The sequence below is a fragment of the Notamacropus eugenii genome, chromosome 1 (genome assembly GCF_028372415.1).
Source record: "Notamacropus eugenii isolate mMacEug1 chromosome 1, mMacEug1.pri_v2, whole genome shotgun sequence".
Classification (NCBI taxonomy): domain Eukaryota; kingdom Metazoa; phylum Chordata; class Mammalia; order Diprotodontia; family Macropodidae; genus Notamacropus; species Notamacropus eugenii.
Genome location: NC_092872.1, coordinates 153,584,634 through 153,609,667, shown reverse-complemented (window position 1 = coordinate 153,609,667; position 25,034 = coordinate 153,584,634). Strand labels below are relative to the sequence as shown.

The following is a 25,034-nucleotide window of genomic DNA, read 5'->3' as shown; positions in this document are numbered from 1 at the left end:
CTCTACCTCTACTAAGGGAAGTGGAGGAGGTAGGGAAAAGCTACTTATTAAGATCCTACTATTTGCCAAGCACTGTGATTAAATGATTTACAAATATTGTCTCATTTACTTTATTAAGAAAGAAAAACAAAATTCCTGTTACAAACCTACAATTCACCACATTGATCATGTCCAAAAAAAAATAAGAAAGAAATCTGTCTTTACTCTGAGTTTATCATCTTCATCAGGAGGTGGGCTGTATATTTTATCATGAGTCTTCTGGAATTTTGATAGGTCTTGGTGCTGATCAAAATGTACACATTTTGTATGCACATGATGTACATGCTGAATGATGATGGTTATTGATTGAGGTATTTGAGGGAAACTGTTTGTTTTCACTCCCTCATCAGGGCTTAGCTGGTGTAGGTAGCACATGAAGATCATTGAAAGAAAGAGGGGAACCACAGAGAAAAATAATTATTTTAAAGATTTACAAGAATGGAGAAAGATTAGATCATTTAAAAAACTCTTTTCCCTCCTCCAATATAGCAAACAAGATTTCTTCTCAACCACAATGTCGTCTTGCTTCCATACTGTCACCTGTACTCTGAGCTGTGCAAATGGTGATCTTTGACTGGGCTGCTTCAGAAACTGGATTACTGGAGTTTCACAACTGCAACCCAGAATGTACTGGTGTGTGGGTACTGAGGCATCTGCTGTAGGCCAAGAGCACATCATGGACCAAGGCCAAGATGGTAAGTCCTTTTGGTTTAGGACAGTATGAGACTAGGCTTACCTGTAAAGTCAGAGGTCTGAGCAATATGAAATAATGACTCACATTTATATGATTTGCTTAATGTTTTTCAAGTGAGTTTCTTCCCTAACTGCCTTGTGAGACAGCTAGGTTAAGTATTATTATTTTACAAATGAGGAAATTGAAATGCAAGTTCAGTAGGTTGTTACTTTTTTAGCATCCTTTATCTAGTAAGTAGGGGAGCCAAGATTTGAATGTAGGTATTGCCATTCTAAGACAAATGTTTTATATTATGCCATGGTCTGGGTTTTTTTTTTTTTCTTCAAATCAATGGAAGTGAGATTGAATTTATTTTTCATCACAAAAGTATGCTTTAATAAGATTCATGCTAACGACATAGGAATAGATGACCTCATTTTCAAATGTCAGCTCCTCCTTGAACATAAATTGTGAAAAATGGAAAATCTGTCCCATAGTGAATTGTCCCAGAGTTTTAGACATATATCTTCTTAAAAGTTTGCTTATTGTAAATCTTTCTTTATTAGTGCTAGTCAGTGATGTGGTGCTGGAACAGAATGAAACAGAGAAATACAAAATTTTATGTTTAGTGCTTTTAACACTTGTAAGTGAGCTTTCACAAATCTCATTTTTCTTTCCCACACAAGGACCCTTTGATGTAGAGAGGGGAAAGTATTATTATCCTTATTTGACAGTTAACTGGCTTGCCAGTCAGTTAATTAATTGGTCAGCACTGTTGGCCCAGAAAGAAGTTTTCAGTACTTAAGTTGCTATTCTAGTGGGGAACCGAAGCTAAAAAAAAAAAAAGTAAATTCTTCTGACTTAAAGAATTACACATAAATGTGACTATAGAGGAGTAAACATTCTCCATCACCACCACCCCTCCTCACCCCCCACCCACACCATGCAGGAGGTTAATGGCAGGGACAGATGTATTATCGAAAACAATCTCATCTGTTTATTACTGAAGTGTTGTGTTGTGTCCATGATATGGTGGTAGCAGGATATTGTCTTTCACATAATTTATTGCTGCTGGCCTATTATGCATGGATTTTGAAGTTTTCTAAAAGTGGTAAAGGAATAAAAATGACCAAAAACTCAAAGAGCAATGGAAAGATTATTTAAATAGACTATGGAATATTATATATTATGTATTATAACTATTGATAATATTGATAATTGCTAGTGATATTACATATGATGTTATAGATTGGAAAGATGGTTTAAATAGTCTGTGGAATATTAAGTTATGCTTGAGGGCTAGAATAAAATACATAATTGAAGAAATGTTTGCCTGGAAAGAAGCATAGAATAATGAATAGAGAGCTGACCTCAGAGTCAGGAAGACCTGGGTTCAAGTCTGTCCTCTGACACATATTGACTGTGTGACCATGGGTAAGTTACTTAGTTACCCTTTCAGTGCTTCAGACAACTAAAACTGAATTGCAGAACAGGTGCTGATCTACATTTGAAGAATGAACTTCCTTACCATGATATTCCCTTCATGGATATAATCAGAGGTCTATACCTATTGGTCTTCTTTCCCAAAAAGGAAAAATTAGGAAAGAAGGTGGGCCAGTCACATGTTGAGAATGAGAGATAATAGCTCGATAGCCTGAATGCTATGTTACTATGTCAGAAATAGCAGAAGAATGAAAAAAAACTTCCATCCTGTTGGATGAATCTTCCATTGAAGGATTTTTGGAAAAAACATGGTCAAAAATTGCCAGGATAAGAATGTACGGAGGAATTGGTGAATGAAGAATTTATTAAGTGCTCATTGTATGCACAGCACTGTGATAATACACAAAGAGAAAATAGAATACAAATAGAAAAGGAAAATAGTCCCTGCTACTAAGAAGCTTACATTTTACTAGGGGAGACAACATTTATAAGTCAGATAGAAAGATCCCATGGTCCTTAGGGTAAAGCAGAAAAGATGACATTAATGCCTCTCTAGTGTCATTTCTCCTGGTAAAATCATATCATTTTCTGTTGTTGGACTATTTGATGGTGCCAAGGACTTTGGAGAGAAGAACTTTCTTTTCTGAGTCTTCGGTGGATGTGGCTTTAGCACCTTCAGGAACATTTGCTGGGCTGTAACTTTAGGGGGTGCTTGTTTCTCAGGATGATGGTTTGGAGAGTGAATGGGAAGCATTGTCTTTCCAAAGGTTCTTGGGTTCAGGGTTCTGGACTGTCTCCATCAGGGCCTAAGAGGAGGAGGAGGTGGTGGTGGTAGAGGTGGTGGTCTGGTTCCTACTGACTCCTTTCTCTCCTTCAGGGTGCCCTGCTATTTCAGTTAAGTTGACTTGTCTGTCCTGTAAGTCCCACTTGGTTGGTGGTTGGTGGAGATGACTGACTTGCTCTATGGGAGCCATCTCCCCAAGTGATGGCTGCGAGAGTTGGGCAGAAAGCAGGACTGGTAGTCTGGGGAGACCTCTTCTCCCTACTTTCCTGCTGGTAGCAGTTGTTGGGAGTGATGGGAAAGCCCTTTCTCCACAATGATTTCTATCCTCACTGATGGCTTTGTGGGCTGAGTTAGAGGCAGGACTACTGCTTTATGGCACACATTACTAGAGCTGTTGGGTTTGGGATCCTGGGAGATAGTGGTGCAGGTGGTGATATTTAGGATTTGACTTCCCTGGCACATGCTGCCTCCTATTTCCCCTTCTTCCCCCCCACCCCAGGGTACCCTACTGCTTCAGATAGGCTGACTTGCAATGTAAATCAGTGCCAACAGTACCTTTCCACAGGAATTCATCAAAGTAAAGTGATGGATTTGTACAGATTACACGCATACACATGCATTCTAATTCATTGAAATCAGTGATGTACATTTGCACCCTTCCCTACTCTAATGACCATTAATGTTCAAAGCAAGAAATGCAATTTATGACTATGAAAGTTATAGTCCTAAGAAGAATCTCTATATGGATTAGGAGAATCTGATTCAGTTTCTTTTAATCAATTAAAGGTAACATGCATTAGAATTATTAAATTACAGTGTGAGTAAAGTTAAAAGAAGAAAAGCAGCTTTGAAACATATTTGACTTTAAGTAATTTTGAAATTATAGTACCATTTATTGCTATTTGTTTCTCCACATATTAACCTGCATTAAATCATAAGCCTTTGCATAAATGACTTTAGGTCTGTATGGCATTTTCAACTTTTTTATAGAATTGGTAGAGCTATGCTAAAAGCACTAGAACAAAGCTGAGCATTTTTGGAGAAAATAAGAAAAATGAGCTGGTTTTCATTACCATAAATATATGACAAAGTGACATTTCCCAGATTATTAGAGCTTAGCACCCCATCTACCATATTCTTATTGACTCCTTATCCCATTTCCTAGACACAACTGAAAACCAACAAATCACATTTCCTAGAGACAGTTCTAAACCTTTTCCTCTCTCTTCAAGCTCAAAGCATATCCTTTCATCCCTCCATTGCTGTATTTAAAGCTGATGACTTAGCCCCCTATTTCACTGAGAAAATGGAGGCTGTTGGAAAGAAGCTCCTCTAATTCTGTTCCTCCAACTGTCTTACCCTTATCCAGTTACAACCTTCATTACTGTCTACTTGACTTCTGAGTCCCAGAACACTATATGTATAAATCTCCTTCATGAAATCATAGGAATTCAAGAGATTGGTTTAACTGTCCAACCTGGAAAAACAAAATATGCCCAGATGAACGAGCCGAGTCCAGAATTGAATAGGAGAGTATTGGATCACATTTGAGACATTGACTGATGCCCCATTGCTTTGAAAGCCCATTTCTTGAACGCTGATATGATTTCAGTAATTTACGAAGTCATGGAACACAATGCTTTCTGAAGAATCTAAGTTATAGGTAAGAAGGTGGTGAGCATGGTGGTGCATGTAGGTCAGTAAGACTGTGGCATGTTAGCAGTGGTGAGTTACATACAAGAAGTGGCATAAAAATGACCTCAAGAATAAATCTTCCTGGAAAAGGAGATGAGTCAGTCATATAGACAGAATCTCTAGTTCATTTGGTGGGACTTAGGAGAATTTCTGCAAAGATATGGATGTAGTAGGTCATACCAAATGAACTAGATACCCTGACTCTCTGAGAAAGTTGTCATCTGTATTGGGTGTAGGGTGTTCTGGCTTCACAGAAATAGTAAACCCATCTAAGAATTTAAGGGCTTGTAAATCTTAACCTCCCACCAGACTTTTAAGCTCCAGAAGGATAAGACCTGAGTCTTGTTTCCCTCAGGACTTGCAGTGATTTGTGCATAATTCATTTTTTGCTAAATTTAATTAAAAACTAAGTCTATGTTAAGACTGAACTCACAACCTCAACCTTATTAGCCTCATCTATTAGATAAGTCAGCTAATGTGTATACATGCCATAGGAAAGAAAAATATTTCTTTAACTTTTATGAATTGTATTTGAAAATGAGAAGCCTTTGAAAGTAGGGTGTGTGTTGGATGTAACATATTATTATAAATGTGAAATTAGAGTAAATGAAATGTTGATAATGGGACTAAGAAATCTCCTTAGACAAACATATTATTAGGAGAACTGAGCATTCTTGATTGAGTGAAACACCAATCAACTTTAGAAAAACCTGTCTCTCTGGCTGTGATTACCCACACAAAGTCAAGTAAAGAATTGAGACAATTATCCAAGTGACTCAAACTAGAAAAACATCTAACCTGATCCACTACAGAGATTAGTTATATGCCTTATGTTATGATGAGGAGGAAAGAATAACACCAGCCCTCCCATCAACTAGACTTGTGACTTTGGGCAAATCCCATAGTTTCTGAGGCCTTAGTTTCCTCATCTGTGAAATAAGGGATTAGACTGGATCAGGGTGCATCCTTGAGGCCACATATGGCCTTCTAGGTCCTTAAGAACAGCCTTTTGACTGAATTTTCACATCTGAACACATCTGAATTTTCAGTCAAAAGGTTACCCTTACAGATCTAGAAGACCACATGTGACCTCGAGGCTGCAGGTTCCCCACCCCTGGACTGGATGATATGAGTTGCCTTCTGAAATTCTTCAATCTGTACTCCAGATAATTGGCTGAATTTTCCTCCCTGCCCATTTCTTTGTTGTAGACATGACTTCTGTACTCTTAAATCAGGGATTATCCTCAGTTCTGTGAACTTAAAAAAATTTTGATAACTACATTTCAATATAATTGGCTTCCTTTGTAATCCTATGTATTTTATTTTATGTATTTAAAAACATTTCTCTTAGAAGATGTCCACTGGCTTCTTCAGACATCCCAAAGGGTCCGTGACACAGAAAAGGTTAAGAAGCTCTCTGCATTATATTGGGTGTAGCTAACATTTATACCGATGGCTAACAAAAAATTGTGATGATCATATGCTGCCAAAATGTAAATACTCTATAGAGCATGACTTCAGAGGCAGAAATACAAATGGAAGAGAAACTCCCCATCCAAAGTACCCCAAATCTCTGAATATTAATTTTTTAAAATACCTATTTTTGCTTTTAAAAATGCAAACATATAAAAGTAACTTCTCATGAACTGAGGTAGTTTGAGCTGGTGGTGGTGAGCTTCTGCCTTCCTGAAATAGAAGTAGGAAACAGCAGACTAAAATAGGAAGTATACCTAATTCTGCCATCAGCTGGTGATGTGGGGTGGTTGTGTTTTTTTGTTTTTTAGTTATAGAATCTCATCTATGACATAAACCTCAGCTCTGATCCTTAACTTGTGTTTTATGCAATGATGCTCTTTAAAATAGGAAATCAAGCAGGTTGAAATTTATCAACAAAATAGGAGGAAGAAGGAATGAATAATTCACTTCCTGTCCTGAGGCCACATCTCTGAAAGGGCCCTTTATTAAGGGTGGGGTTCTTTCCAGCTTCTGGTACATTCATAGCATTTACAGGTCATCAGACCATCAGAGAATTCACAAATCTAGAGGTAGAAGTAACCTCAGAGCCTACCCTACTGTCAGCTGATAGTAATCATCAAAGGTAGGATTCGAATCCAGGACTTCTGGTTCCAGAGCTAAATACTTATAAATACTTATCTCTTGATTTAAAAAAACAAACAAGAGAGACCGTTGATGGTTAACTCAAATGGGGAGAACACTTTGTTAAAGTGATTTAACTATATGTGGTCGGGGCACTTAGTTCTTTTTACAACGACAGGTTGTCATTTGTTAAAAGAGAGACTGAATGTTGAGGGATCAGCATTAGAAAACACAACTTGTCCGTGTAAGCACTGGACTGTGTGACCTGAAGCATCTAGGTGTCATAGTAGGGAGTGTGCTGAAAACCTGGAGGCGGAAAGACATGAGTTCAGATCTGGCTTCAGATACTAGTACGACCCAGGGTAAGTCACTTAACCTCCATGCCTCAGTTGCCTCCTCTGTAAAAGAAGGATAGTAATAGTATCTATTTCCCAGGGTTGTAGTGAGGTTCAAATGAGATAACACCTTTGCAAATGTTCAAGCGCTAGATGAATAGTAGCTATTTTTATTATCATCTCTGTGCCTCAGTTTCCTTTTCGGTAAAAGAAAAGCATTCGATTAAATGAGCAATATGATATGGTAATAAGAACACTTAGAATGGAATCCAAGTCCTGCTTCTGCCATTAACCAGTTGTGTGACTTTAGATAAGTGCTTTTCCTTCTGAGCCTCAGTTTCCTTATCTGTAAAGGATAATGTAATGATCTCATAATGTTTGTACTACCTGTATCTTGGGATAGTTATAACAAAAACCTTTTATTGACTTTTAAGTACTGTATAAATGTGAATTGTTAGTAATAATGATCTCTGCCTCTTAGAATCCCTAGCCTCATAATTTTGTTGTTGTGCTTCATTCATTATCTGACTCTTCCTGAGCCCATTTGGGGTTTTCTTCGAAGAGATACTGGAGTGGTTTGCTAATTCCTTCTCCACCTCATTTTACAGATGAGGAAACTGAGGCAAACAGGGTTAAGTGACTTGACCAGGTTCACACAGTTAGTGTCTGAGGCCAGATTTGAACTCAGGAAAATGAATCTTCCTGACTTTAGGCCCAGTACTCTATCCACTGTGCTACCTAGCCTTCCCTAAGTCCTAAAAGGCTAATGCTCCCTGCCAAATGTACCTTGTATTTAATTTGAATACACATACACTCATAAATGTCATCTCTCTTGATAGATTGTAAGTTTTTTGAAGGCAGGTTTCCATATTTTTGTCTTTGAATTCCTAGCACCTACTGTCTGGCACAAGGACGCATAGTGGGAGTGATGCTTGTTCATTGACTGTATGTCACTTGGAGTCAGAGGCCCCAGGTTCAAATCCTTCCTCTACCACTTAGCTGCCTGCACAGCCATGGGCAGGTCAGAGAACTTCTCATCTTAATGGCGTAAACTTATGATCCTCCTATTTCTCAGTGTGATTATATTGTAAGAATAATTAAATCTTTATTAATAACATTTTCAATTTGAAAGTAATTTTTATGCTTATTGTTAGTATTTTTGCTGACGTTGAGTTCATTACTTGAGTTTGTCTCAACTTCAGAAATTAAATGCCTACCATGTGGAAAAGCAGAGTGTGAGAACTCTGCTTCCTCCTCTGAAGCATTATTATTTTTTAAGATTACAATGCTTTTATGTGGTGTGATAGCCTGCAAACTTGTCTCTCTGTCTCAAGTCTAGTCCATTCTCCACTCAGCTGTCAAATCAATCCTCCTGAAGCACACATCTGACCATTTCACTCCCACTGTTCAGTTAACTCCAGTGGCTTCCTGAATCTTCCAGGAACAAATATAAAATTTTCTGTTGGGCACCCCTTCTACCCTTGCAGTCTTTTTAGCTCATAATCCCTTCCACAGATTCTGTAATCTAGTGACACTGGCCTCCTTGCAGCTTTTCATACAAGTTAACATTCAGTTGTTTGTGAATTATGAGGAGTATGAAGAAAAGTATGTGTGGGTGGTTTTTTTTGCTTTTTTTATTCTTATACAAATGGAAAAGTATTCTCTCCCCTTTCTCAACTCTATTACTGTTGAAACAACTCACACCAGTTTACCAACTTAGTGAGCCTCAGGACTTCCCTCTGTTTCCCCCCATATCATATCAGATGCCAAGTCTTGCCATTTCTACCTCCACAATACCTGTCACTTCTGTCCCCTTCTCTCTACTCATATACCTTCCTCTCCTTTTGCCCCTCCACCTCTTAACTCTACTATGACACCCATATCCTGATTAGTCAGCTTGCTTCCAGGTTCCTCTTTCTCCACATCTCTACTATAACAGGAGCTTAGTGGGCTCCTGGAGCTCTCCTTCCTGCTTCCCAATCCCGGCTCCCCTCAGTCCTTTCTTGGATTATAAAAGGATTGGGGGTGGGATGAGGGTTAAGATGATTGGAAGGTTGTCAGGCTTTTTCTGAGCTCTTGCTGTCTGCTGAAGAAGAGTTACTGAGTGCTCCCTATCCCAGCCTTTTTCATCTTCCTTGTTGTTGTTCGGTCATTTTTCAATCAAAACAAACCCTTTTCTAAGAAATAAAAATCCTTTTAATGCATATATAAACTTTCTATTATTTGATATTAACTTTTTTGATGTTTCAGACATCACTGAGGTCTTCCATTGAACTGTATCCACAATAACCACCACCATAGAAATTACTGTAAGTGTCCAAACATGTAAGAACTTCCAAGAACTCAGTCTCTATGTCCACAATACACTTTTCCCTAGTTAGCTAGCATAAATGAGGCCCCCCCCAAAAGGATCTTCCACCTGCTTCCACTTGAGCAACAGCCTCTTTCCCTTGGTTTATCCCCAAAAGAAAACTGATGTTGAAAGCACACTAAACCAACTCCATTTTAGAAATGATCTGATTAGTTTCTTTTTCTTTTATTCTGAACTTAAGTACTGAAAAAGAAACAAAAAAGTTTTTTTATATATAAAGTAGAACAGAAAAAAGATGTGAAACAGTGAATATCGATGGAACACATACTTATTGCTTTTTTTTAAAGTATGTGATAATTTAGCAGGTTACTTTCAATACTGTCTTGCTTGGGTATTTTCCTATGTGAATTTTTAAAGGTAATTTTTATTCTAAATTTTACATCAAGTCCCCTCTCAAAAAAAACAAACCCTGAGCATTTCCATATTCAAAATATAGTACAAAGATGAATGGATAACTGACATCTGAACTTTTACCTAAATTCTGTGGCTGTTTTCTATCTCACTGTGGAATTTTGTTGTTTGAGAATGTTTTGAATCATAACTCTAAAATGTTAAATTGTCAAAAGCATGGGGTAATTCTGTTCAGTTTTGAACTGAAGGAAAAAATGGTTAGACTTAATTTAATAAAAAATTGTTTCTAGAAGGTCTTAGTATGGAATTTTATTCTGCTGTGGAGTACTCCAGAAAGCCACCAAAGAACCCTTGGTATAGCAATAACCCATTGCCATTATATGTATTTTAGTACTGTTTCTGCCCTGTCTCCTTCTAAACCATAGTGACTCAAGCCAATGATCTCTAATCTCCAAAGGGTCTACAATTTTAAATTACTTAGGTTCCTCAGGGGGAACCTCAGTCCCCGTTCTAGGGGGCACTCATTTAAGCAGTTCCTCAAGTCTTGGCACAAAGACTGAATGGGTTGGGGCTTTCAGAGATGCCACCAATTTTGGTGGGACAGACAAACCCTTGCTACCCTGGCCCTAGATATCTCTATACATTTTTAATAATACCCCCATAGTTGGATGATCAATCATTTTATCCACCCCATATTTTAAAAGCCATACCCATTACTCCTTCCTGAAGAGACTATCATCATTTTATCCACCTTTCATGAGGTAGGTAGGCATCATGATTTTCCCCTTTATCTCCAGATAGTTTATTTGTGTGACTATCCCTCTTTTCTGGGACAGCTGCTGGGACTGTCTCTCTCAATTAAACTCTATCAATTTATCTTCTTGTGTAAACTTTTCATTACAACAAGGAATTGATAAAAAGGGGGGAGGGGAAAAAAAAGCAAAGTGGGTCTCTTGTAAGGCTTTACAAATAGCTGAGGAAGGAAGGAAAGTGAAAGGTAAATATATAGAATGCAGAATTCCAGATAATAGCAGGGTGAGATAAGAAGGTTTTCTTAATTGAGCAGTGCAAAGAAATAGAAGAAAACCATAGAATGGGAAAGATGAGATTTCTTCAAGAAAATTATATATATCAAGGGAATGTGTGATGCAAAAATGGACATGATGATAAAAATGAAAATAGTAGGGATGAGATAAAGAAGAGGTGGCAGTAATACACAAAAGAACTGTACAAGAGAGAGCTTAACATCACCAATAACCATGATGATGTTGTTCCTGAACTAGAGACAGACATTCTGGAGAATGAAATCAAGTGAATCTTAGGAAGCATTGCTAAGCAATAAGGCTAGTGGAGGTGATGAAATTCCAACTGAGCTATTTAAAATGCTAAAAGGTGATTCTGTTAAAGTGTCCCACTCAATATGCCAGCAAATTTGGAAAAAAAACACAGTTTAGATCCTGATCCTCAAAAAGGGCATTGCCCAGGAGTGTTCAAATTACCAAATAATTGCACTGATTTCATTTACTAGCAAGATTATGCATAAGATTTTGCAAGCTAGGCTTCAGCAATATATAAACCAAGAATGACCAGAAGAGCAGGCTAGTTTTCAAAGAGGCAGAGGAACTAGAGACCAAATTGCCGACATTCACTTGATTATGGAGAAGGCAAGGGAGTGCTAGAAAAAAAAATCTACTTCTGCTTCATTGACTACCCTAAAGCCTTTAAACTGTGTGAATCACAACAAAATGTGGCAAGTCCTCAAAGAGACTGTAGTACCAGATCATCTTGAAGGAGCTGTGAGACAAGTAGCAACTGTTACAACTGAACACAGAACAACTGGTTGGTTTACGATTGGAAAAGGACTACAAAAAGGCTGTATTTTTCATCCGTTTAACTTAACTTAAAGGCAGTGTATATCATGGAAATGGCATGCTGGATGAAACAAAAAACAAAAATTAGGGTTGCCTGGAGAAATATCAGCTGTCTCAGATATGCAGGCAATACCACTCTGAAGGCAGAAAGTGAAGAGGAATTAAGCAGTCTGGTTACAAATCCAACCCACCAAATCCATCTCTTAAAAGTTTCACACACAAATACCCCTTCAACTTTATGGGGCTAAGTATGCAGAATTCCCTATTTTATACCCCCCAAAAAGGAATAAAAATGAATCCTTTAAAGGGGCCTCCAATTGATTCTACTGATTGTAAGAGCAAATAATTTTGCTCATGAGCTCTCCCAGTCAATGAAATTCTGCAATTTACAAATAATTTAAATCTCCCCCTATTAGGACAGACCTTTATTAACCATTGTTTTAAATTTTTTATGATTTATTTAAATTTCTGTTGCAACTGTCCAAGGACCTTAATTCAAAAGCCCACCCATTCTACTATTTGTTAAAATCCACCCCCTCCCCTAAATATTGATGGGGAAGGGAGAGGGGCAGGTATTAAGAAAACAAGCTTGAGGCTTTTTTTTTTATTACTTTGTCTGAGTCCCAGTGGTGATTACTGTTGTTATTTTCATGTTTTATAACTCTCAGTTCAATAGGACTTGAAGAGCATTCTCTGGAGAAACCTCTTGCTCAGAAAGCATACTTTTCTCTTGCAGTTTATTAGTCCTGCCTGTATTAACATGACCTGTCTCCCAGATAATCAATAGATCCATTAGGTTGTCCTCTGACTTCAGTGCACTTTAAAAAAAATAAAAGCTAATTTACCTCTAACTCTTAATTTTTTAATACATAAAGAAAGCTTGTGTTCTTTCTCCTTGCTTAGGACAGTACAGGTTTCCAATGATGAAAGTAGGTACCTAACAGTGCTTCTAGCATTTTGTTTCCTTTGATAACATGTCCTACTAATCCTACTTAGGTTATTCAGATTTAGTTTCAATAGGACCTTTCCCTTCTATGAAAAAGGAAGTTCTCCATATTGTGCAAAAAAAAGACTTGTCACTTGAGGAAAAACCTTTTTTCTAAGCAGCCAATCATCCCAGTCAACCTTCTTTTCACAATACCTTTCTCCCACTTAAAAAGAGAATTTAACCATGAAAACAAACATTAAAAAAAGAAAAAAGGAAAAGAAACATATCTCTACTTATAAATTAAAAAAGAATAGGCTAACCCTAAATTTGACTTAGTTCAGTGGGCTCAAGACTTTTTTTTTTAATTCAGTAAGTACTTGTGAATCATTATATCCAATTAAACACTAGTTCAACAATGAAATATTAACAACACAAAACCAGGAATAAAAAAGGATATAAAACACAAGTCTCCTGTCACCAAGTCTAGGATTGTGGGAAGTGATTTGCTGGCTGTTAAAGTTCTGGAAATGACTTTATTCTATTTTCCCTGCCCTGAGGCTAATCCTCTTAAAGTTCAAGCCACCAGGTGTATAAAACACCTAGCTGGCTTAACCTAAGGGGCAGACAGTTGTTAGAACAGTGGTGATTGCTCCAGGAGTCAACCCAAGCCCCTACCACATTTACACAGCTGCCTATATAATCTTCCTAAAGTATTGGTCTCACCTTGGCACTCCCTTACGTAATATTCAATGGCTCCCTATTGCCTGTAGGATAAAATACAAATTCCTTAACTTGACATTTAAAGTGCTTTAGAAACTGACTCCAAACTAATTTTTTTAGACTTAATTCAGTCATTCTCTTTCATACATGCTGTGTTCCATTCAAATTGGCCAAGTGCATTTCTTAACATATGTTATTCTCCCTTGCCTGGCATGCACTCCTTCCCCAACTCTGCCTCTTAGAATCTTAAGCTTCCTACTTTCAAGTTTCAATTTAAGCAACTTCTCTTACAGAAAGCCTTTACTGTTCTGCCTAGTTTGTGTTTCCTCCTCCCTCAAATTATCTTGTCTCCTGTCCTTTCCCTTCTCCTTCCCCTTCTACCAAGAACTTAAATTACTGGAGACCAGGTACTTCACTTTTTGTCTTTTATCCCTAATACCAGCACATACAAAGGCCGTGATAAGCATTTATTAAATTCTAGGACCACTCTATCGAGTGAAAGAAACAATGTGCAGTGAAAAAAACAACCAGATGAAAAGCTAGTTATGGCCATAAAAGAGGAAAGTGAATGGAGAAAGAATCCTGAGGAAGATTTGGAAGGTTGACTGGAAAATTATGGCTTTTTATGGATTGAAATGAATTTTTAAAAATGTGTATTCAAAGGAGGCTTTTGTATTGATGGTTAATTTTAAACTTATTACATTATAAAAAATTAAAGGAAATGAGTGAGCATAAATGGAGAGAATATTTGCCAGAAATTGAAATAAGTAGTATCTTCTAGGGAGTTGTAAACTAGATTAAAATAAGAGCAATAACAAGAAATTATGCTTTTCCTGAACCTCCACTTAGAAATTATCCACTAAACATTCCTCATTATTTTCTTCTTTTGTTCTACAAAAAAGTCTCACCTTTTCTTCTTTTTTATAGTCTTTTGGTTGCAAATGCTCACAGAAAAATCATGAGATATCTTTTTTAAAAAGTTCAATTCCATATTTATTTTAGGCAAGTCATGGAAAAACAGTGGACGGCAGCGATTCAGGTTTGGGAGAGCAAAGGAAATCCTGATAAATTTAGCCCAAGCATTTTTGGTATGTTCATAGTCTGTTGAAATCATCAGAATAGCACTCTTTTAAAAAAATGCAGCTAAGTAGCCCCAAGTTATATATTAAAACTTTGAAGAAGTTTATTTTGCTTAAGGAGGGAACTTCAGCTGCAGGTATGAGGGCTGTGCATTTGAAAAACAACTAAACTGGGTTTGGCTCAGCTTGGAACCTGTTCTCAACCACACATTGCTTTGCCTCTGAAGAGCAAAGTCACTGGGAATACTGATAATCACTAAAGAACCATTTTTTTCTGGGGGATCAGAAATGTTGAGGGAGCTTTAGAGTAAACTTTCACTTCTGTGTTAGAACACATCTTGCATTAATGGATAGGATTATTAATATTTCAGAAGCAGCAGTGTCATCCAGTCACCTCAAATTCCATATATTTAATGTGTTGTGTTATAGCTGAGGAGTGAGGTAGGGGCTACAAGTGGTCTCAGCAGGATTAACTATTTTTAAGTCTTCCTTCTTGACGACTTTGTGGGCAAATACTTAGGTTTGATTTTTTAATTAACAAACATTTTTGTTCTCTTCTACTACCCCAATTTAAAATTAAAAAAAAAAGAATAATGGAAACTTTGTAACAAATATGAAAAGTCAAGCAAAGCAAATTCCTGTTCTCCCTCTCTCTCTCTGTCTCTGTCTCTCTTTCTCTTTCTTTCTCTAGTTCTCTCTGTCTCTCTGTCTCTCTCTCTTGCTCTGTCTCTCTCTGTCTGTCTCTCTCTCTCTGTCTCTCTCTTTCTCTGTTTCTCTCTGTCTCTCTCTCTTGCTCTCTGTCTCTCTCTGTCTCTCTCTGTCTCTCTGTCTCTCTGTCTCTCTCTGTCTCTGTCTCTCTGTCTCTCTCTGTCTCTGTCTCTCTGTCTCTGTCTCTGTCTCTGTCTCTCTCTCTCTCTCTCTCTCTCTCTCTTTCTGTATGTACACGTTCTGTACCTTGACTCCCTTACCAGGTCACCATGGCTCTTTTGGAAATATGGTTATTCATCGTACTGATGACAATTCTTAAGCCTTTCAAAGTTATTTTTCTTTATAAAGTTATTATATACAGTGTTGTACTGATTCTTCCTAGTTCACTCAGTGTCAGTTGTCTTTCCAGGTTTTCTTCTAACCCATCCATCCTCTGTTATTTCTTACAGGACAATAGTGTTCCAATACTTTCTTGTTCAGCAATTTTGCACTTGGTAGGTACCCCCTTAGTTTTCAGTTTTTTCCAGCTATAAAAAGAACTACTATAAATATTTTTGTATATATATGGATCCTCTCCCTCTATTTTTAATCTATTTGGGACAGAAGCCATTGTCAAATACTTTGCATAGAACTGAGCTGAATTAGTGTCCCTCCTAGGTCTCTCCATCTTCCTATAACTAGACACCTTTCTGAGATATTTGTATCTCATCTGGAGACCTAGAGGGAAAGGGGTGATGAAGGTATTCTTATTTAATCAGTGTTAACTTGTTATTTTAGGTAAAGTTTTATACCTTTTGTTCCAAGCTCTTAATTCTCTTCCTAGATTTTTCCCCCATAGCTCTCATTCTCCCTATCCCCCCACAACACAACACACACACACACACACACACACACACACACACACATGCACACACACACTTTTTTACTCTACCACTCTTTTCAAATTGTTTTTTAGCTCCTTTTAAAATTCTTGCTTTATCTCTTGTAAGAATTCTGGTTGGACTTGTGCCTAGGATGTGTTTTTCTTTGTTCATAGATGTTTTGGGGTCATTCTCTTCTTCTGGGTTTTTGTCTTGAACTTCCCTGTCACAAAAATAGCTCTTCACGGTGGGATTCATTTTTCGTTTATTTGCTCATTCTTCCAGCCTTCTGCTTGACTTTTGATTTTATGTTAGGACTGGGTTTTGCTCACTTTTTGAGAGATTGTCTGGGCTGAACTTCTAAATATATATATTTTTTAAATGTTCTTTTATCTGTCCGCTAAGGGCCTAGATAGCTGACTCGGACACTTGATGCATCCATCTTCTTAGCAGTTGGGTATTCAGCTTATAATCTATCTATACCTTCTCACCTGATGTGATTCTGATCCATGCTCAAATATTCAGTAGAATCCAATGAATATTCTATTGAAAATCGATGCCAGTGTAGTGTACTGAGACATTGTCATCCCTTGGTTTTGCTACATGACTAGTCTGTGATCCTTTGGGAAACATGTGTTTCCTGGATGACAACTTTTAAACCATTTCATTCACAGACATTATAATCATTTGTTATAAATTATAGCCTGCTGTCTACCATGCAGTTCTCCATTAGCCTTTGAGTTATCTTCATTTTGTATTATTTATAAAGATTGTGTTATTCTGTGTTTCACAGATGTATAGCAACCCCAGAAAAATACTATTAAGATGAGTTTCTATTTCAAGGAGTAGCTTGATACTGATGAAAAATAGGACAGTTTTTCCCTCATGCAGTCCAGCCAGACCTTTCCTTGTTTTTCTTTTCTGGTCCTCGGTCATTGCTTAGCTGCAATGCCTAATAGACATAGGAATGTATGGCTATGTAAATGTATAACACAGGTATACATATATGTGTGCCCAGTCATGTATATAACATATACACATATATTATATGTGCATGTATCTCTGTGTACATATACATAGACATACACACATATACAAACACATATATACACATCCTATATATCATAGTATGGACAGCAAACATTTTTAAAAATCCATTATTTTATTGATCTCTTAGAGCTCAATGAGAAAACCCTATGGTCTTTTTAGAATTGATGCACTAACCCATCCCTAACCCATTAAATGAATACTATGCGTCATTCTTTAAAAGCGAATTTGACTATAAATGAGAAATTCTGTCTCTATTTACTTATTTAGCAATTTTCAGTACTGTGACTCCCTTTTCTTAATCTTATCTGTTTAAAACTTCTCAATTAGTTTGGAAATTTCTTTTCGGGGGGACACGATTTGTTCCTTTGGGTGAAACATTTTCTTTTTCTAAATTTTCACGTCCTTTTCATTCAGTGTGGCTTTGATATTCCTTGTCACTATTTCTAATTCTAATGAGAGTATAACTAGACAATAGTATTAACTACAGACTGTGTTTCAGTATCACTTCTTTTTTGTTAGACTAGAGAAAATCCAGATGGGAGCCATCAGTCTTTTTTTTTTTTAAATTTCATAATTTTTAAACCATTTTTTCCCATCAAAGAAACTTCCTTCTGGAGTATGTATATAGTTTTTCTGCCTCAAAGATTGTTACATTATAAGAGAAATTATTAGAAGGGAAAAACAAACAAATTTTGAAGTAGCCACCTATTTGTGAAACCTATAACAATGTAGATACAAAACTATATTTAAAATGCTAATGCATATAATAAAATATAATTGTTGAATCCATTTGAAATGGTCCATTTAGTGTGTAGAACATCAGAGCTGGTACAAAATGGCCTTTCCTTAGATTTAACCACAAAAATAATTCATGTAAGTAGTATTCTTTGAAAAATAATTCCAAATGTTGCTACTGCATCTTGAGGGACACACAAACGTACCTACTGCATACAAGCATACAGAGAGATTAACAAAAATAAATTGAATATTAGAGTATTCAAACACTTATTTTTAATCTTTAAGAATACCGTTGTTAAAGAGGTAAAAGGAACTTGTTGCCAAAATAATATAAGATGTATCATTCCTAATTATATGTAACTGACATTCATAACAAATTGCAAAACTGTGCTTTAAGATGCAAATTTCCACTTTCTAGGCAGGCCTAGTTTCTCTGTTGCAACCTTGCAGTTTGTAATTTTGAAATCCTTTTTGTAATTTCTTCTGATACTTCTAACAAAACTTTTTTTGGCTCTGGTGTGCTTGGTAATACAGGATGCACAGTGCCTGGTGTGGTATTGTAGGAGATAAAAGTTCCTTTTTTGTTTTAGTTCCAGAAAAAGCTTCACGACTTCTTGTTAGGAGTAACAGTTTTTTTCTTGCTTGTTTTGTTCCTCAGAAATGCTTTTGCCAAACTGGAACAAACAGGACATGAACTAGATATAGAACACCATATACCAAGATCAGGTCAAAATGGGTACATGATTTAGACATAAAGGGGGGGCACCATAAGCAAACTAGAAGAGTAAGGAATAGTCTACCTGTCAGATCTATGGGGAGGGGAAGAATTCATGGGGAAACAAGAAATAGAGAACATTACAAAATGTAAAATAGATAATTTTAATTATATTAAATTAAAAGACTTTTATACAAACAAAAACATTGAAACCAAGGTGAGAGGGAAAGCAGAAAAGTGGGAAACAAACTTTATAGCAAGTGTCTCTGATAGAGACCTCATCTTTCAAATATAGAGAGAACTGAGTCAAATTTATAAGAATACAAGCCATTCTCCAATTGATAAATGGTCAAAGGATATGAACAAGCAATTTTCAGATGAAGAAATCAAAGCTATCTATAAGCATATAAAGAAGTGTTCTAAATCACTTTTAATTAGATAATTGTAAATTAAAATGACTCTGAGGTACCACCTCTCACCTATCAGATTGGCGGATGCAGCAAAAAAAGGAAAATGATATATGTTGGAGAGTATGTGGGAAAATTGGGACACTGAAGTTGGTGGGGTTGTGAACTGATCATTCTGGAGAGAAATTTGGAACTATGCCCAAAGGGCAACCAAATTGTGCATACCCTTTGATCCAGCAATACCACTACTAAACCTGTATCCCAAAGAGATCATAAAAAAAGGAGAAAGGACCTACATGTGCAAAAATATTTATAGCAGACATTTTTGTGGTGGAAAAATATTGAAATTGAGGGGGATGCCCATCAATTGGAGAATGGCTGAACAAACTGTGATATAGGAATGTAATAGAATACTATTGTGCAATAAGAAATGATGAACAGACAGATTACAGAAAATTCTGGAAAGACTTGTATATACTGATGCAAAGTGAAATGAGCAGTACCAGGAAAATGTTGTACATAGTATAAACAACGTTGTATGATGATCAATTGTGAATGACTCAGATCTTCTCAGTGACACAGTGATCCAAGACAAGTTCCAAAGACTCATGAAGGAAAATGCTGTCCATACCCAGATAAAGAACTGATAAACTCAGAATGTAGATTGAAGTGTATTTTTTCACTTACTTCATTCTTTCTTATGTTTTTTTCCTTTTGATCTGTTTCTTCTTTCACAACTGTGACTAATAGTGGAGTTTTTTTTACATGATAGTACATGTATAAACTATATCAAACTGTCTACCATTTTCAGAAGAGGAGAGGGGAGGGAGGCAAGAAGAAAAATTTGGAACTCAAAATCTTGTAAAAATGAATGCTTAAAATTTTCTTGACATGTAACGGGAAAAATAAATAATATTAAAGTTAAAAAATAAAATGTAATTGAGAAATATTCAACAGAGTAAATTAAAAAAACACAACATGAAAAAATGCTTTTGCCAGCATCACTGCAGGCAGCCTCATTGGGACTGGTTCCTCGTTACTCCTCCTCGAGCTCAGCAGCCCTCCTTGAACTGGTGTCACTGGACACACTATTCTCTCCGCTCAGGATATTTTCCATTCACATCAGCCAAGACTTTTTGATCATAGATTGGAGTTCTAATACTGTGCAGTTCTACTGTGGTCATTACTATCCCTTCATTTACATTTGGCTTCTTCCTTTTCACTAAATTTTTAAAGTACTGTTTTGTCTAGTATTTATTCTCCTTTCTCAGGTCCAACTGTGTGAGAAAAATATATAATTGGCACAGAATTATCTCCTACTCCTAAATCGTTACCATTGCCATCATTATAAGAACTGGACCATTGAGTAACTCTGAATTTGTAATATCCTTTTGAAAACTGCCCAGAGCAAGAGTCTGCTGTTGTTTCATGGTCACCCCTGTCTTTTGATTTTCCTTCTGTTCAGAAAGGGTTATATCCTCTCCATTTGCAAACAAAGTATCAAGTTTTCTATCCAATTTACCGAAAAGATCTTCTTATCTTTCTAGTATAGGTTCCCAGTATGGGCAATACTGCCCCCTGGGGGGCACTGGAAAAATCCAGAGGGGCCATAATACCCTTGGGTACAATTGGGAAGGGTTGCGTAAAAATAAAGGGGGCAGGAAAGAAAAGAAGAAAATTTTGAAAAACCATTTGTACAATGTTTCATCTGTTGTATAACGGAGTTATTATAGTCACAGTGTTTACGTTATTTTCTAAATAAACACACAAAATGCAAGTTATAAACAACCAGTAGTCAAATCCACTGACAGGTCTTAGTGTGTAGCACATTGTCAGGAAGTCCAGCAAGCATCCGTAGGAATGTGTGCATGAAGTGGCTTGTTTACAATATTGTACTTTATGGTTACATGATGCAGTACTGCATCATCAAAATTTCAATGCAGGAAAACACACAAATTTACAATAAATTATTAAATGTAAGATTGTCATTTCAAAAAAAAATTGAAATGACACAGATTTTTAAAAAAAAACATTAAAGGCTTAAAGAAAGTAGATTTCCAGAGGGGGTTCTGAATAATTTTTTTTAAAAGAGGGTGGTAGGCCAAACAAGTTTTTGGGAACCTCTGGTCTACTTCATTGAGTGGAGCTCATAGTTCTTTCTCACTAAGGAAACTGCCTTTGGATTTTGGGTCATCTACAAAATCTGCTTCAAAAACATCTAAGGTTTTTGGTTTTGATTGAGATCTATGAGCAGTTCCGTGTTTTCCTTTAACTTCAGTGACATTTTTAATGTCTTATAGCAACAATATCCCCTGCTGCATTATTCACTTTCCTTAAATCTGTGAATTCAATTTTGGATTCAAAGTTTATCACTTAAAAAATGCATCCAATGCCTCCTGAACATGTTTTCCCCTATGTTTCCCTATGTTCTTCCCTAAACCTATGGACCTGCTTTGCCGAGCATTTGCAAAATCAGCTTTCCCCAACTTTGACTTCAGTGATAAAAACAAACTACCCAGGCATGAGAACAAGAGGATCAGAAGGTACCATAATATCATAAAAGAGTTTACCTGGCAATGTGCCGACTCTTTCCTGAAGAAGCTCAGAGTCATGTTCTGCCTTCATCTAATGCTGGACCTTTTCTTGGGAGCCAGTGACCACCTTTCCAAGCTCGTCCCAGAACCTCATCACATTCTCAGAGCCAAGTGGCTGTGTGGAGAAGGAGGCTTTGTATCTTGGAGGAGGCTGGTCCTCCATGGCTTTGCCTCCGCTTCTCTTCCACCTGCTGCCCCTCATGACTGAGACCAAGGCTGAAAGGAGGAGTGCTCAGCCCTGTCTAGGGCTGGAGTGACTGCTTCTCCTTTCCACATTTCACACTCCATTATCTTTATTGCCACTGGCATCTAAGAAGTCAAGGGGGAGGTTAGAGGTGGGACAGGACTGGAGGGCAGGAGTCTCCGAGCCATCAGCCATCTTTTGCTATAAATACCTGTACTATTAAAAAGTTTGAAAGATTGTCTAATACCTTCTGTAGCAAGTCTTCTCCTTCACTTCCTTTCTCCCTCTTCCCTTTTGCCTGTCTTCTACTCATTTTCTGAAGCCCAATTCAAATGCACTCTTTTACATTTTTCTTCTTCTTCCCCTCAAATCCTGTAACACAGACAGTCTGTACCACAACATATATAATATCTTGTACTGTTCTCTAACTTGTGTGTGTGTGTGTGTGTGTGTCTTCAGCTTCTTCCCAGCTGTATTAAGCTATGTTAAGTCAAGGACTATATACAGTGCTTTTTATATTCTCACATCACTGTGCACAATATTAAGAAATGGCTATTGTCCTTGTTCAGTTGCATCTGACTTTTCACGACCCCATTTGGGGTTTTCTTGGCAAAGATACTGGAGTGTTTTGCCATTTCCTCCTCCAGCTCATTTTACAGATGAGAAAACCGAAGCAAACATAATTAAGTGGCTCGACAAACTTGAGGAAGGTCACACAGTAAATGTTGGCAGCTGAATTTGAACTCAGGTCTTCCTGACTCCAGAATGGAAGCTCCACCCAGCTACCCTAAGAAGTTACAGACGCTCAGTAAATACTTATTTGTTGGTTAATTCTCAAAATGGATTCCAAGGATCACTGGTGGTTGTAAGATCTTTCTGCATGGTGTGGTAACTCCTTGCTTATTAAATTAAAGTTAAAAAGAGTCTAATACTGAGTCTCAGTCCTGTCAATATCCTTGATTTCCTAGGAAGTCTCAAGATCTTATCTTCTCTGAGACTCTTAGTTCCTTGCCACAAGCTCCCTCAAAAAATTCCAGTGTTTTGCTACTGCCATCAGGGCAAAGTAAAGCTTCTCAGCCTAGAGTTAAAGGTATCCCACAGTCTAGGTTCATCCCTTTCTCTGTATATTCTCTGTATTTTCTCTATGTTCTCCCAACCACTGTATTCTCCCAACTCAGCATTTTATCTCCCATCCCTATGTTTTTGTCCAAGTTGTCTCTTTTGTTTGGAATGAACTCCTTATTTTTGCCTCTCAGAATTCTTACCTTCCTTCAGTGTTTAACTTAGTGGCCACTTTCTCTATGAGATCTTCCCAGATTCCTCATTATTAATACTCTTCTGCCTCAAATTACAGCTGGCTCTGAATTTGATTCTCCCTTAAAATCCAGTTAGATTTACACAGTTCCCTGGTCTTAAAGTATACCTGTAAGTTAGCCAGGATGATACTGCTCAGTGCCAGGCTATTTCTGGAAAAAACAACTTATATCTCATGTCCCACGAATGAAGGGATCATTAGTATCATCTTCCAATATGAAAATCAGGAACATTATTATGTACCCCAAATGCGGATATTTGATAGAGTGAACAGAAGGGTCTTATCTTAATCTAACTGTAGATTTTGGGAGTTGAAAGGGGTCTTTAGCAGTCATCTAGTCCAATCTCCCTTTTCACAGGTGCTGCTTAAAGTCATAGCTGTCAGAACTGGTACTTGATTTCTGTGTGTGGAATTATCTATTCTGAGCATATTTTCAAAGATTTTTCTGTTTTAACCAGAACATAATCTCTCTCTTTCTTGATCAAATTTTAAAAATACCCCTTACATTTTTGTAGTACTTGCTAAGACTTCAAAGTGTTTTATTAGGCATTCTCTCAAATAAGCATATGGATAAGGATCAAGTAGGGGAGGGCATGGCATAATTAACTGAGTTTTACGGTTTGGGAAAATGAATAGTGATCATAAATCTAGCATTATAAGAGGTCTCAAAGAACATCTAGGTCAACTATTTTTTTTAATAGATGGTCCTGGTTGGTCAAGGTCGCATGGGTGATAATTATCCAAGGTGAGATTTGAGCCCATATCTTCTAACTCTAGGACCCTTGTACTTTCCATTGTGCGACTCTAAAATGACTTGCAGCCCTCTGCTTTCCTAGGGTTGGTAGCAGGTTTGGGAGCTTAGGCCATCGTGTTTACCCTGAAGCCAGAAGCAATAGACAAATGGGACTCCTGGATTTGGCATCAACAGCATCGGGAAAACACCAATGCTTGACCTTGAGATTAGTGGTAGGCACTTTTACCCCCTACTACACAAGGTCTCTGGAATTCTCATGAGGGAATCTTCTCTATTTAATCCCACTATGCCTTGAGTTCACCTTTCTTATACCCATCAATAAGAATTTGCTTTTAAATAATCCCACTAGTCTATATAATATCCAGCAAACTTTTTTAAAGAAGGTAGATGGGAAAGTACATGTACTTGTGTCTTAACTTCTAGACTGGACTCACCATCTGTCCCTCAACCAGTAAAAAGAATCAAGAAGTCATTATTGGCTAGCTTTGCCTCATGACAGAAAACCCCTAAATCATCTAAGACAAATGTTTGTCTCTCTGAATTTGAAGATTATCAGGGATGGAGATTCCCCAAGAATCCCTTGGTATCTCTCTGATTCTTAGGATTGCCAAGTTAACAAAAACCACCCTTTGGAGGGGTCTGAGCTGTGTAACTGAAAATACCCTAAAATGCTTTCCCTCATCCCCTGCTCTCTGTCTTCAAGCTCCTGTAGCATTCTTATGTGTACCATGGTTCCTACCACTATTTTTGAGTTTTCAGCATTAAGTTCATGTTATTGGATAGTATAGTAAGACTGGAAATAGTAGCTAAGAAAACTGAATCTCAGAAAGGCCATGGTCAATCAGTCAGTAAGTATACATTAAGCACTTACTGGGGCTAGGCATTGTACTAAATACTCAGGTAAAGAGAAAGTTTGTAAAAATAAATGCATACATACATAAATAGTTCTTTGCGATCAAGAAGTGCTCATTCTAAGGAGGGAGACAACATGCAAACAACTATTTACATACAAGATATATACAGTGTAAATGGGGGATAAGCCCAGAGGGAAGGTACTAGCAATGGGAACCTTTAAAAGGTACTAAAGACTGATCAGACCAAATGAATAGTAGCCCTTCCTTGAATGTAGCTGATTACTAGATACTACTGAACAGATAAAGCATGGTCTCATACTATTCCCCTTAATCTAGGGTTGGTTATTGAGCAATTCAAGATGGTTTCTCTAATAAAATGGGTAGGCTTTGGAGACCTCATTGGAAATGGTCCATTAGGTGTTAGTGCCTTTTGTTGTCTAAGGCTGTGTTAGCTCCTGGAGTAAGCACA

The 25,034-nt window shown here is 37.2% G+C and overlaps 1 protein-coding gene and 1 pseudogene across 2 annotated transcripts in view; one reads left to right on the top strand and one right to left on the bottom strand.

The window, feature by feature from the left end:
* The window catches only part of LRRK1 (leucine rich repeat kinase 1), a 149,395-nt gene that overhangs the window by 4,601 nt on the left and 119,760 nt on the right, over positions 1-25,034 (top strand). For both annotated transcript variants that reach the window (XM_072616925.1, XM_072616920.1), the window contains exon 2: positions 529-734. In XM_072616925.1, coding sequence (XP_072473026.1) covers positions 665-734 — 70 coding nt within the window. In that variant the 5' untranslated portion in view covers positions 529-664. The remainder of the gene's footprint in view (positions 1-528; positions 735-25,034) is intronic.
* LOC140529138 (unconventional prefoldin RPB5 interactor pseudogene) lies at positions 20,408-21,621 on the bottom strand (annotated as a pseudogene).